Raw genomic sequence first — 13,407 nt, 5'->3', positions numbered from 1 at the left:
GATACTTTCATATTATTATTATTTTATATATGGAATGGCGCCTGATTGGAGGTGAAATGTTGTTGCTCGAGACAATTACAATAAAGCTCTAAGTAGTTTGGTTAATTTTGACCTCCAATTAGAAATTCTATGATTTCTAATCAAATATACAAGTTTTAACATCTAAAAAAATCATTCAGGCCTGCAGAAAACAATCTACAAGCAATGAGCAAGGCCACTGATTCCTCTTGTCATAGGAGCTTGTAAGATGCTAACTGCAGCTCATTTCTCTTCATAAAAGAAAGCTTAAAGACATTCAGAAGATAAACAAGCTTTATTTATACAGAGGTTGTAGGTGCTACAATATTATTCAAATCGTAAAAAGGATTTATTTGATCTTATTTTGGTAATAGATTCAGAGTGAAATTTTGATATTTTCATCCCGTGGTTTTTGTGATCACTGTTTTATTCCAGTGGTATTCTGTTCTGTCCTTGCTGTGCTTTTTTGTTGTGCTTCAGACAATGCGTTCACTCCCATAATAACAAGCAGTTATTGCTTATCTAGCAGCTCTGATCCAGTTTAAATTGACCTGCTTGTGTAGTCTGTCTCACTCCCACTCAACATTATCAGTTTAATTACCAGCTGGTGTTCTATTTTGAGCTTGCACACTGAAGGGCTGCTTTCACAAAGACATGTGGCATTTAGTGAGTGTTTGTAATTACTTCCAGCACTAAATGAATGTGTTGTCTAGTTTATTGTCTCTTAATGGTAAAGCCAACTACATAAACAACATTGTGCAGTTTCCCTGAGTTGTTGATTATCAATTAACCTCTGACTTTGTTTATTTTTTAATTAAAGTTTCAAATAAAGTGCCAGCAGTAACTCTGCATCAGTGGTGGAAGAAGCACTCTGACCTTTTAAGTAAAAGTAGCAATACCACAGTGAAATACTCAGTAAGCATTAAAGGTCCTGCTTCCAAAACTTCAGTCAAGTAAATGTACAGAAAGATAAAGTCCATAGACGTATAAAGTAAAAGTAATAGTAGTATTATGTATGTATGTATATAATGTTAATGGATTGGAATTAATGATGAATTTATGTGTGGGGTGAATTTTAGGTTGTCATGATTTAATTGTTGATTACATTTATATAAAACCTGAATATGTGTACTAAAGTACAGTACTTATGTACTTAGATACTTTCCACCACTGCTCTGAATGAGTCATTAATGAAAAAGCAACAACAACCACATGTCTGTATCTAGTCAGTAATCATAGAAATATTTCTGGGGCGCTCTCTAAATCGCTCCCATCCATCACTCCTCCTAGATACAATTTTGTCTAATGTGTCAGTTCCCTGTGAGGCGTCCACAGTTCTGAGTAAGATCCCGACACAGGAGGGTAATCAGCAGCCAGCACGTGCAGAAGGCAGGTAGGTGTGTCCGATCCAACGTGTCTCCAGAGTCACACCAGGGTGAGGGATTCCAGCTCTGGCCTCTGCTGCCCCCCCCCCTCCAAGGGCAGGAGTTCTCATTCAGAGCTCTACACGAACCTTTACTGACTGCATCCAGCCAACCCAGCAGCCCAGCAGCCAGCTCCCTGGCCAGGTGGTATGGTGGCAGCGGACCTTCAGAGACTGCCAGAGCGCAGAGGCCGACTGCGTCGACTTTCTCAGACCCCTCGTCCAAACTCTGGACCCCGGAGGAAGTCCCGCAAGAAGCTTCAAGTTATCATCTGTGTACTGCTTGTGGAGCTGTGTGAGAGATTCACTTTCTTTGGCATTGTATGCAACACGATTCTCTTCTGCACTGTGAAGCTGGGCTATGATAACTACCTGGCTGCGACAGTCAACCTGTGCTTCATAGGAGCCAGCACCCTGACCCCTGTTCTGGTTGGGTGGTTTGCAGAGACCTGCCTGGGAAGGAGCAAGGTGCTCTACGTGTGTGCTTTACTTCATTTCTTCGGTAAGACACAGTTAATGGTTAATTCATGTTGTCTGATGTGATGACATTTGTGCTAAAACTATAGTTTATTTCTGTTATAAGATTAGATGTATTGTAATGTAATGAGGGTCAAATCTGACAGTTTAAAAGACAAGATATGTATCTGTCACATGAACAAGAAAGTTGCTCAAATATCTGAGCTCATTCCACGAGCGTTAGTAATTCTATTAAGGTGCTTAGTCATGGATCTGCTTCTGTGAAGTCACACTCCTGCTTGAAAATCTAAATACAACCACGTGCCGTGAATTTCATTTGTGCTTTCCAGGCACAGCCATGCTGCCCGTGGTGGCATTCCCATTTGAAGACTTCTACATTGACACTCATCACATGACGCACCAGCTGGAACCTCGAGACCAGCAAATCTTGTTCTACACCGGCCTCCTGGCTGCTGCACTGGGCATCGGCGGCATCCGGGCCATCCTCTGTCCCATGGGAGCCTACAGCCTGCAGTGCTACAATCAGCACCAGCTCCTGTCCTTCTTCAACTGGTGAGTGGTGTTGCCGTCTGAATATCAGACTCCAAACAGTCCATCGATATTGTTACAATGGTCCGTTTCATCATCACATGAGGTTTTTTAGTTCAGTTATTCTGCATAGACAAGAAACAAGAGCACCTTGCTAGTTCTGAGTTGATTATGGGGGGCAAGCAAGAACCGTTTTGTGTTAATTTGACAGTAATTAGACAATAAAAATGACCTAATGATGGTGCTAGACAAAACATCAGGGGATCATCACAGTTAATACAAATCATCCTGAGGCAACATGAATGTTTGTACCAAATTTCTTGAGAACCCATTTAATAGTTGTCAAGATATTTCACACACACACAACAAAAAATGCAACATCATTGTGGAACTAGAGGTAAAGTCAAAGAATCAGTAAAGACAGTGGGGTTCATCTTCTGGGGACCATGAACACCTGGAGATAGTTTCACGGCACTTGCATGGCTAACAAATAATGTGTCAACTTATGAGTTGGAAATGTGTTATTCGTTGACTTCTGCAAACAGTATGTTCATGCGAAGTGAGTGTGATATTTGTTTTATTTATGATTAGGTTCTACTGGCTGGTCAACCTCAATTCCACTGTCGTGTTTTTGGGTATTGCTTACATCCAGCAGTCTGTGGCCAAAAACCTGGGCTTCCTCATCCCCTTCACGTCTGTGCTGCTGGCTCTAATCGCCATACACATGATGCGGAACAAACTCACATATAAACCAAATAAAGGTAACGTACATTTTAAAAAAAGACACAAAAAAACAGGTATACAGGCCACTCACACTTCATTGTGTACCTTTGTGTGCCTGTCACACTGCAGGTGGATCACTGTTGACCACATTGGGAGTTTTCTTGAACTCTTTCAAGATGTGCTGCCTCCACTATCGTCACCTGAGTGGAGACGTGGGATCTTGGCTGGACCGGGCCAAGGAGAACAATGGCGGGCGTTACAGCGAAACGCATGTCGAAAACGTCAAAGTCCTGGCCAAGCTCTTCCCTCTTTATGGCCTTCAGCTGCTTTACAGAGCCTGCATCACACAGGCAGGTCACTGGGAATAGTATGGGTATTCATTACAAAGCATGAAAAAGGATCATGTTCATGTTTTATCACACGCATGGAGGCTAAGAATATGTTTTCTACAGATTCCTTCAGGTTACTACATACAGACAATGAACTCAAACCTTCACCTCCACAACCTCCTGTTGCCCATCGGCGCCATGAATGTGATCAGTATACTTCCTCTGCTGCTCTTAGCGCCACTGATCGAATGTGTGACCACTTGCTACCTGTCAAAGGAAAAAACTCCTCTGGCCCCTGCAAAAGTCATCAGTAAGTATCTCTATGTGCACACGCCCACTAATGCACACATAATTCTAATGTCTCTCTCGCTCTTCTGCCTCTTTCATCCTCCCTATTTCCTCCCGTAATTATTCTGCAGCCCCCTCTCTTATCAACCCCTCCCTGTCCATCCTCCCCTTCCAGCTCTGGGCCATGCGTTTGCCACCCTGTCGGTCCTGGTGGCAGGTTTGTCTGAGCTGTGGAGGAAGGCGTACCCTCTGGTGGAGCAGACCCTGTCTGGAAAAGTTCTGCAAGTGTCGTCCATGGCATGTTTCCAGCTGGCTCCTCAGTACATCCTGCTAGGTCTCGCAGAGGCTCTCGTCACTCCTGCATGTATGTGACAGACGCACGGTCTCCATAATTTCACTTGATGCAGTTCTCACATGGTGCATCTTGCAGAAAAACGTCTGATTCATCATTTGACTTTTCCCCCGGTCAGAAGTGCAGCCCTGTATGACACAAATAGACAGCAGGAGAGATGGTAAAGCGTTTCTGCCATCACTTACTTTCTGGCAGGTTCCCTCATATCTTTCCAGCTGACCCCGAGCCACATCAGAGGGATCTCTCTGCACTTCCTCACTCTGTCCTACGGAGGAGGCTGCTTTCTGGGAGCCTTCCTCATTCAGCTGGTGTTCTTTCTTTCTGGAGGTAAAATGAGCACTAATATGTTGCCTGTTTTCTTCCAATAGCAAGATTACAGTGACACTGGAATGTGTTTGGAAAAACGAGGCTACTGATGCGACCACGTTGATACTCATTTATAGGTAACTTTTACCCAAACATATTGCATGATGGGAATCTGGAGAGGTTCTTCTTCCTCCTAGCCACACTAATGGCTGTAAACACTGTCGTGTTTTGGAGCGTATCGAACAGGTAGGCCTACAGCTCACATAATACATACAAACATGTGGAATACAAGTCACAATTAGATCATTCATTTTGCATAACAAACAGTCATTCTCATCTCCCTGATGCTGCCCAGGTACAAAGACCTGACTGTGCAGGGTCAAGCCCTGACCATCAGCCCTCTGACTGAGAAGCTGCTGCATTACAAGGCCTGTCTGCGGTTCTACGACACCATGGATTGCTCCTACACAAACAAATCTATTGAATCTATTTTATGACTGCCTTCATTATTATATCTACTGTTGGTGGCGCTGGCGCTGCATGTTACTATGTCAAAGTCTGAACAATCATAATGTAATAACATAATTTATGTATTTAATTGAACATGTCCCCAGATTGCAATTGGGGACCGTTATTTTACTTTTGTGAAAAGTGGCCTGTAAATGAGTGAATTATGTTGAGATACTTTTGCAAATCATATTTAGAACATTGAATGTAAATATTAGCACATTAAATCAAATAAATGATAGACATGTCATTGGCATGGCCCTCTATTTGAGTCTGTTAAACTACAGCAAATACATCCTGCTTGATTTACTTGTTTGCTTTGTTTGATAAGTAAAAATACAGAAAAAGCATCAAGAATTAAAACAACAAACCTGAAATGATGTATTTACATTGTGGTTCTCCAACATACAACAAGCAACATAAAGACAAAACTTACTATTTGTACCAGGATATTTTCTGAACATTAATCCGGCTACAAGTCACTGAGAAACGCACTTGAATGGCAGAAGTTCCTGTGGTTAGAAATGTTTTAATATAAACTGGCTTAGGTGTTGCATATTTTCAGTGTTGAACCTAAATCAACAGAAAACCCAGGAAAGAGAGGTTCAGTGAAGGTGGTCTGGATTTGGTGCAGCCGTGTCAAAGCGTCAGAGCCGGAAACGCTGTAGAAGCTCAGCGTTCCTGCTTCGTAGTCAAGGTGTATGCCCACTCTGCGAGAGAGAACCGGAGGCATCTGGCCTTTGTGAAGATTATTGTGCCAAAATGTGCAGCCGGACGAAGAGCAGGTTAATTTCCAGGAGAGCTCATTGTGGCCGAAACAGCCCCCTCTGCCTGAACCCTTTCTCTGAATGCCTTTGTATGACACGGCCAGGTCGACAATGCCACCATCCCACTCCACCTCCCAGTAGAGGCTGTCCTCGAGGCCCGCTTTGCACAGCGCCTGCTGGTAGAAGGTGAACCTGTCGGTGTGATCCGGATGAGCCTGATCCGCGTCACCCCAGGATATCTCTCTGTTTCTGTCGGAGAGACAAAGACATGCAGCCACCGTGTTGGGATCCACCTCCACTGTGGAGTCTGCGGGGAAAGATGAAACATTCATTTGGCTGAGTGAAGCTTTTCATGTTTGATATTTGTGCAAAGTGAATTAGCATTGCGCTTACTCCTATATCTCTTCAAAAGGCCTGTCCTTGATGTTCTTTCCTCAAGCAACCGTGGCGCTTTTCTCACTGATGAAACAAACAAAAGAAAAACTGATGATTCTGTCAGGAAATATACAGATCAGACTTAATCATGAGGTTTAGATATCTGAACTGGTCCTACTCACGCAGATTTTCTTCAGAAGGACTGATTAATTCTTTTATTTCTTTGCTGCTGATATTTTTCAGTTTATCCGTTTGAGCGGAGGTAAATTCTGTCAGCTTGTTAAGTCCTTCATGCGAGTCTGTGAACACAGGGAGGCCACCCAGAGCATGGAAACCCTGCACAGGGCAACACATACATTTTGTGACAAAACATTTTTTAATTAAGGGGAAAAAATTAGATACAAATTGGTACCGTAAAAGTCGGGTTACAAGCCGCTCCTACCTCCGGTCAGTGTCCCGCTGTCGCAAGCTAGCAGCAGCGCTAGGAGCTCCTGCTGCTAGCGCTGCTGCTAGCTCCCCGCTGGTGCTAGCTCCCCGCTGCTGCTAGCTTTCCGCTGCTGCTGCTACTGCCCGCGTCCAGTCTGCCCAAGTCGTCTGTCAAGCCGGGGCTGGTCCCGCTACCTTCGGTGGTTGTCGGGGAGCTAGCTGAAGTTAGCTGAAGTTAGCGGGGAACTAGCATAAGCGCCAGCTGGCTACAGCGGGGAGCAAAAGGGGACACTGACCGAAGGTAGTAGCGGCGTGTAACTCAACTTTTACGGTATATACTTTCTTAGACTCTAAGAGTGTCATCTCATCACCTGCAGAAACTGAATGGGGTCTTCTGTTAGTGAGAGCTTGTCGAGTTCACCCTCTCTCCTCCTCAGCTCTAACACTTCACGCTCCAGTTGGCCGAGATGACTGTTGGTCCAGTCCACTGCAGCTTTCTCTGCGTCTCCAACCTTCTCTCTCATCTCAGAGCGCTTCCTCTCCACAGAGCGGACGAATATACGGATGCGTTCAACACACAGTCGCTCAAAGTCATCACACGCCTCCCATGCGCCATCCTTGTATAGGAAACATGCACCATTTGATTGATGACTATTTTGAGTTACAGCATATTTACAAAAGTCCTGGGCTACGTTTAAACTCCCTTAAGTTAGTATGCAATATGATAAATAACTGAAAACTTGACATGTTTGTATAGCCTGTAATAGTAGTCTAGGGCCGTGGTTCCCAACCTAGGGGTCTGGACACTCCAAAGAGGTTGCGAGACAAATGTTAGAGATTGCAAATACGTCAATGAGACATACCACCTCGTCATGACATGGAACCTTGCCCTTTGACCTTCTTGCTCATATTTCTGCTGCACAAAGGTTTGTGGGTCAGAATAGACAGAAAAGCATGCTGGCTTTCATACTGCTAAAGGTGACTGGATGTTAACACATTCTGGTATTTTTTTGGCATATTGCATTTGACATACTATGGGGGACATACTAAATCCTTTTTCTGGTAAACTAAATAATATGGTAGTGTTAAACTGGTAAATATAAAGTCTGCATGCATCATGCCTGTTTTTCAGTCTTTTCAGGCTCAATATCTTCAACATTCTCCGCTGTCAAACACTTGCCCAGTTTACACCCCCTTTCCTCTTTTCTTTATCTGTCCATTAAACAGCAAATGTGTACACTGCCTTTCTTGTATCAGGAGTTTGAAAGTAAAGAAACACATTCATGAATAGTAGTAGAAGTACTTTGTGTTTGCACTCACTCGTATAGAGTCTGCAGCCTGCCTCAGCTCTGTCATTTTCCTCTCCGAGTTCAGCACTCTGTCTGCAACTTCCTGTTTACCTCGCTCCAGCTGACTCTGTTGAAACACAAAGCTTTTCAGAGCCTCCTCGGTGACAAAAAAAAACACTTGAGCATGGGGACGAACTGAATTACCTGTATTTCACACTTTTCTGCCGCTACCGTCACCGTGTCATGGCCCTTGTGCTCCTCCATGACGCACAGCAGGCACGCGAACTGCTGATCGGAGCGGCAGTAGATCTCCAGGAGTTTCCCGTGACGGCCACAGAGGCTGTCTTTGGCCCTCGCAGAGGCTTGAATCAGATTGTGCTTTTGCAATGGGGGCACCTCGAAGTGAGGCTTCAGGTGAGTCTCGCAGTAAGAGGCCAAACATACGAGGCAGAACATCCAAGCTTTTCTTTTTCTCCCCGTGCAGGCGTCACATTGCGCATCACCTGGCGCAGCGTAGGTGTCACCAGCAGCATTTGGACTTGTTCTGCGCTCGTGCTCCTCCAGCAGGGCCGCCAGCAGCGTGTTCCTCTTCAGGACAGGCCTCGGGGAGAAGGTCTGCCTGCACTGAGGGCAGCTGTAGCCCTCTCTGCGGTTATTATGTACATCCCAGAAGGCATTGATGCACTGCAGACAGTAACTGTGTCCGCAGGCCGTCGTCACAGGATCATCCAGTAACTGTAAACAGATGGGGCAGTCGAACAACTCCTGACTGGAAGCCATCGCTCTCCCGCTCAGGCTGACAGAGTCACTTTCACTTTCGCTGTGGGAGGAGTGACACATGTGCGTCAACTCGCGTGTCGCATCAAACTAACGCAAAAGGGGGAGATCGGACTGATTGGCAGCTCATGCTGGTCCCTCCCTACGATCCTATGACTTTTACTGACGCGTGTGCGCGTGAGCGAGCGAGAGTTGTGCATCATTTTTTGTACTGTATATATATATATCAATATATATCAATTAAAATATATTGATATATATATTTTATTTCAGTGTATATACTTGCTTGAGCACAGGCCGCTCACTTGAGTTTTTGGTCAAGGTCCAGGTGTACTGCTTGAGGGGAACTTGATCAAAAATGTTGTCCAAGTTTATTAATGAATTAGCGAATTATAATATCAATTTTTATCTCAAAATTGCATTACGTTGCATTGCGTTATTACTATTATTGAGACAAATTGGGAATTTATAAAGGATTGTTCAACTTTATTGATCAACTTTATCTAAAAATAAATGATCTTTTCGTCACATTATGACATTTTGTTCCTCAACCGGAAGGAACATTTTTTTTTTTTTTTTTTTATACATTACAAAAATAACGTGTTAGACGTACCAGTTACGCAGAACCACTTACGCAGTAACTGGTTACGTCTAACACGGCCTAACATGGTGGCGTGTGCTTGCATCCCTCCCACTAAAGTCCCTCCCCCTCTGGAACATACTCAATTAAGTTCGGGCCAATCTCACTCCCACTTAAACAAGCGAGCCTTACCTTAACGTTGAACTCTATTAGTCCGCAGGTTCCCCTTCGGGAAGCCCCCTTCGATTGAGTAGTTTTTACTTGGTTGTGACGTCAAGCCACAACCAAGTATCGAACCCGGTACTCCTGTACGGCGGGCGAACCCCATACCCAGTGCACCACCATGTTAGGCAAAGGTATACATGTAGATGTATATATTTATCTTTATCTCTACAGTTATACTAGAAGACAGAATAAACCAAAAAGGTGTGGACTCTAAATCTGGCCTCTAAGTAACCTGGAGTTTTGAAATGTGCATTTTTTTTAAATAAAATTAAAATATTAAAAAAAATGGAACAAGGTGCTCTGATTGGTGTTTTTTTTTGCCCCCATCTGATGTATATACATAATTGAGTGTTTCATATTCATTTCCTATGGTGGTCACTGTGTGTGTGTGTGTGTGTGTGTGTGTGTGTGTGTGTGTGTGTGTGTGTGTGTGTGTGTGTGTGTGTGTGTGTGTGTGTGTGTGTGTGTGTGTGTGTGTGTGTGTGTAATGATATCCGATATGCTTAGTTAATTTTTTATTTAGATATAAAATGTGTTGTGTGCTATAGATTGAATTCTCTGCAGGCTTAATATGAACTGACAAAGTTACAGATAAGGTTGAATAAATTAGTGAATAATAATAAAGGATTGTTCAACTTTATTCTTGAACTAGTTAATTATAATATCAACTTTATGTCAAAATCTTATGACCCTTTCTCCTCAACTGAGTAACCGGATATCGGTTTTGAGGAAAAAAATGTATAACACTGTGCGCTTGGATTAGTGCAAAACTCCACACACAGAGTTCTTGGTTAAAGCCCAGGTGTACTGCCAAGAACCCTTGAGGAACCCTTGAGGAAATTGATAAAAAATGTGGTCCAACTTTATTCTTGAATTAGTGAATTATAATAGCAACTTTATCTCAAAATTGCAACATGATGAAAATGTTGCGATTGTTATGACTATTATTGAGACAAATTGGGAATTTATAAAGGATTGTTCAACTTTATTGATCAACTTCATCTAAAAATAAATGACCTTTTAGTCTGACCTGTATTTTGTTCCTCAGCTGAGCAACCGGATATTGGTTTTGAAAGAAAAGAGGATAACAAACAGTCATTCTCATCTCCCTGATGCTGCCCAGGTACAAAGACCTGACTGTGCAGGGTCAAGCCCTGACCATCAGCCCTCTGACTGAGAAGCTGCTGCATTACAAGGCCTGTCTGCGGTTCTACGACACCATGGATTGCTCCTACACAAACAAATCTATTGAATCTATTTCATGACTGCCTTCATTATTATATCTACTGTTGGTGGCGCTGGCGCTGCATGTTACTATGTCAAAGTCTGAACAATCATAATGTAATAACATAATTTATGTATTTAATTGAACATGTCCCCAGATTGCAATTGGGGACCGTTATTTTACTTTTGTGAAAAGTGGCCTGTAGATGAGTGAACTATGTTGAGATACTTTTGCAAATCATATTTAGAACATTGAATGTAAATATTAGCACATTAAATCAAATAAATGATAGACATGTCATTGGCATGGCCCTCTATTTGAGTCTGTTAAACTACAGCAAATACATCCTGCTTGATTTACTTGTTTGCTTTGTTTGATAAGTAAAAATACAGAATAAGCATCAAGAATTAAAACAACAAACCTGAAATGGCTTATTTCCATTATGGTTCTCCAACATACAACAAGCAACATAAAGACAAAACTTACTATTTGTACCAGGATATTTTCTGAACATAAATCCGGCTACAAGTCACTGAGAAACGCACTTGAATGGCAGAAGATCCTGTGGTTGGAAATGTTTTAATATAAACTGGCTTAGGTGTTGCATATCTTCAGTGTTGAACCTAAATCAACAGAAAACCCAGGAAAGAGAGGTTCAGTGAAGGTGGTCTGGATTTGGTGCAGCCGTGTCAAAGCGTCAGAGCCGGAAACGCTGTAGAAGCTCAGCGTTCCTGCTTCGTAGTCAAGGTGTATGCCCACTCTGCGAGAGAGAACCGGAGGCATCTGGCCTTTGTGAAGATTATTGTGCCAAAATGTGCAGCCGGACGAAGAGCAGGTTAATTTCCAGGAGAGCTCATTGTGGCCGAAACAGCCCCCTCTGCCTGAACCCTTTCTCTGAATGCCTTTGTATGACACGGCCAGGTCCACAATGCCACCATCCCACTCCACCTCCCAGTAGAGGCTGTCCTCGAGGCCCGCTTTGCACAGCGCCTGCTGGTAGAAGGTGAACCTGTCGGTGTGATCCGGATGAGCCTGATCCGCGTCACCCCACGATATCTCTCTGTTTCTGTCGGAGAGACAAAGACATGCAGCCACCGTGTTGGGATCCACCTCCACTGTGGAGTCTGCGGGGAAAGATGAAACATTCATTTGGCTGAGTGAAGCTTTTCATGTTTGATATTTGTGCAAAGTGAATTAGCATTGCGCTTACTCCTATATCTCTTCAAAAAAGTAATTTTTAGGGAGAAATAATAGAAAGATATGGAAATGGTGGCGAAAAATAACAAACCAGGCAAAGTTCTCTACCTGTGGGAAAGAGATACAAGCCAATGCACAGTTAAACATGTGAATATATTCCTGTCAAACGTGGTGCATCTTGAATACCTATACATATCAGATATACAACGTTTCGGTCATGGACCTTCATCTAGCGTCCAATAGGGTTGGGTACCGAGAACCGGTGCCAGTATGGCACCGGTTCCAACACGTCCGGTACCTACCGGACCGAAAAGCAACGCAGATTTCGGTGCTTCCTTCCGGTGCCTGAGCCGATTTAAATACTTTTTTTTTTTACACTACTCTGTAAAGTTGCACGGTATATAGATACTAAAAAGGTAGCGCGGTGCCCGCTTGCTAAAAACGATTATTAAAATAGCGCGGATCAGAGCGCACTCGCTGCTCTGCTCTCTGTCTGCCTGCATGCAGAGCGGGGCTCGAGGGGGCGGGGCTTCCAGCGCTCACACACACACAGTGCGCGCACATAGAGATCGCTGGAGACTTGAGCACGAGCTTTTGAACGTCCGTCCTCAGCTTGATGGAACAAATCTCTCCAGTTGATATTAATGATGACGTGTAGTCCAGTATAGCAGCAGTTTGTAGAATCCAACAGTCTCTGAGTTCTGTTGCACACGGTCCCATCAGGCCATGATGCTTGTGTCTGTTCTTTTTTAAATATATACTTTAATAGTTTGAAGTTAAAAGGTTTGAAGCTGTAGTTTGAAGTCAAGTGTTTTGTATGTACTTATTTATTTATATCTATAGCATACTTTAAACAGTTCATAATAGTGTTCAATTTGAAAAAAAATTTTTTTGTGTAAAAGTTGTCATAATTTAGGCAATTCCAGTACTGATGAGCTTGTTAGCATCTTTTTTTTTTTAAACACAAAAGCTTTGTCTGCCTCTGCAGTCCATAATTTGTCATGTGCTGCCATTGGTTCATCATAGATTAGTTTTGATAAAGGCTTTGCTAATTCAGCATAATTAGGAACCCAACGGTATTTCACTTTCTCTCTCTCTCTCCACAAAGCTGCAGTTTCTTTTTGTTTACTTTAATGTCCCAAAGAATTCCAAAATAGTGCCAGAGTATCTTCTCTGCACTCTTATCTATTGTTTTGGAACATACCAGAGTAAAATCTGGACTCTCCTGTGGAGTTTTAGCATTTAGCTAGTTTAGCAGCCTTTCCTCTAAGAAAAGATGGTAAGATTTTCACAATACCTTCTGATTCTAAAAAGTGATATTACCTCAGTAAAGATTTGGTATTCTTGCTTTTTGCCATACGGCTTTAAAGAACCAGCGCTCATATTTATTTATTTTTAAGAGTAAGACAGCGTGCGCATGTCCCTCGTTTGTTGTTGTTCCAAATGGCGGAGCCACTTCATATTTCTTTTTTTAGTTCCTGCGTAATAGATTGTGGTGGCTAGGTTTAATTTATAACCATAGTCTGGTAGCAGTCATTTTATTGTAACCTAAACTACTTTCATGCCTTTTTGCATTTGATTTATCATTTTATTGA

The 13,407-nt window shown here is 42.9% G+C and overlaps 2 protein-coding genes across 2 annotated transcripts; one reads left to right on the top strand and one right to left on the bottom strand.

Annotated features, from left to right (window-relative positions):
- Positions 1–1,815: 1,815 nt before the first annotated feature.
- Positions 1,816–5,166, top strand: slc15a5 (solute carrier family 15 member 5). Its single transcript, XM_079223257.1, has 9 exons — positions 1,816–1,943; positions 2,248–2,470; positions 3,038–3,207; positions 3,299–3,519; positions 3,622–3,808; positions 3,962–4,150; positions 4,334–4,465; positions 4,582–4,690; positions 4,800–5,166. Exons 2-9 carry the CDS (start codon positions 2,256–2,258, stop codon positions 4,939–4,941), a joined length of 1,365 nt encoding a protein of 454 aa, XP_079079383.1. The 5' UTR covers positions 1,816–1,943; positions 2,248–2,255; the 3' UTR covers positions 4,942–5,166.
- A 5-nt stretch (positions 5,167–5,171) lies between these two features.
- LOC306741817 (E3 ubiquitin/ISG15 ligase TRIM25-like) lies at positions 5,172–8,588 on the bottom strand (the record flags this gene model as incomplete). Its single annotated transcript, XM_079224134.1, has 6 exons — positions 5,172–6,025; positions 6,112–6,177; positions 6,276–6,429; positions 6,891–7,136; positions 7,840–7,935; positions 8,040–8,588. The coding sequence occupies 6 exons, from the start codon at positions 8,586–8,588 to the stop codon at positions 5,496–5,498; spliced, it is 1,641 nt and encodes a 546-aa protein (XP_079080260.1). The 3' UTR covers positions 5,172–5,495.
- Positions 8,589–13,407: the final 4,819 nt, after the last annotated feature.

This window comes from Taurulus bubalis, assembly GCF_910589615.1.
Source record: "Taurulus bubalis genome assembly, chromosome: 9".
NCBI lineage: Eukaryota > Metazoa > Chordata > Actinopteri > Perciformes > Cottidae > Taurulus > Taurulus bubalis.
Note: the sequence above shows the minus strand (reverse complement) of the source record. Positions and strands in the feature narration are given on the sequence as shown.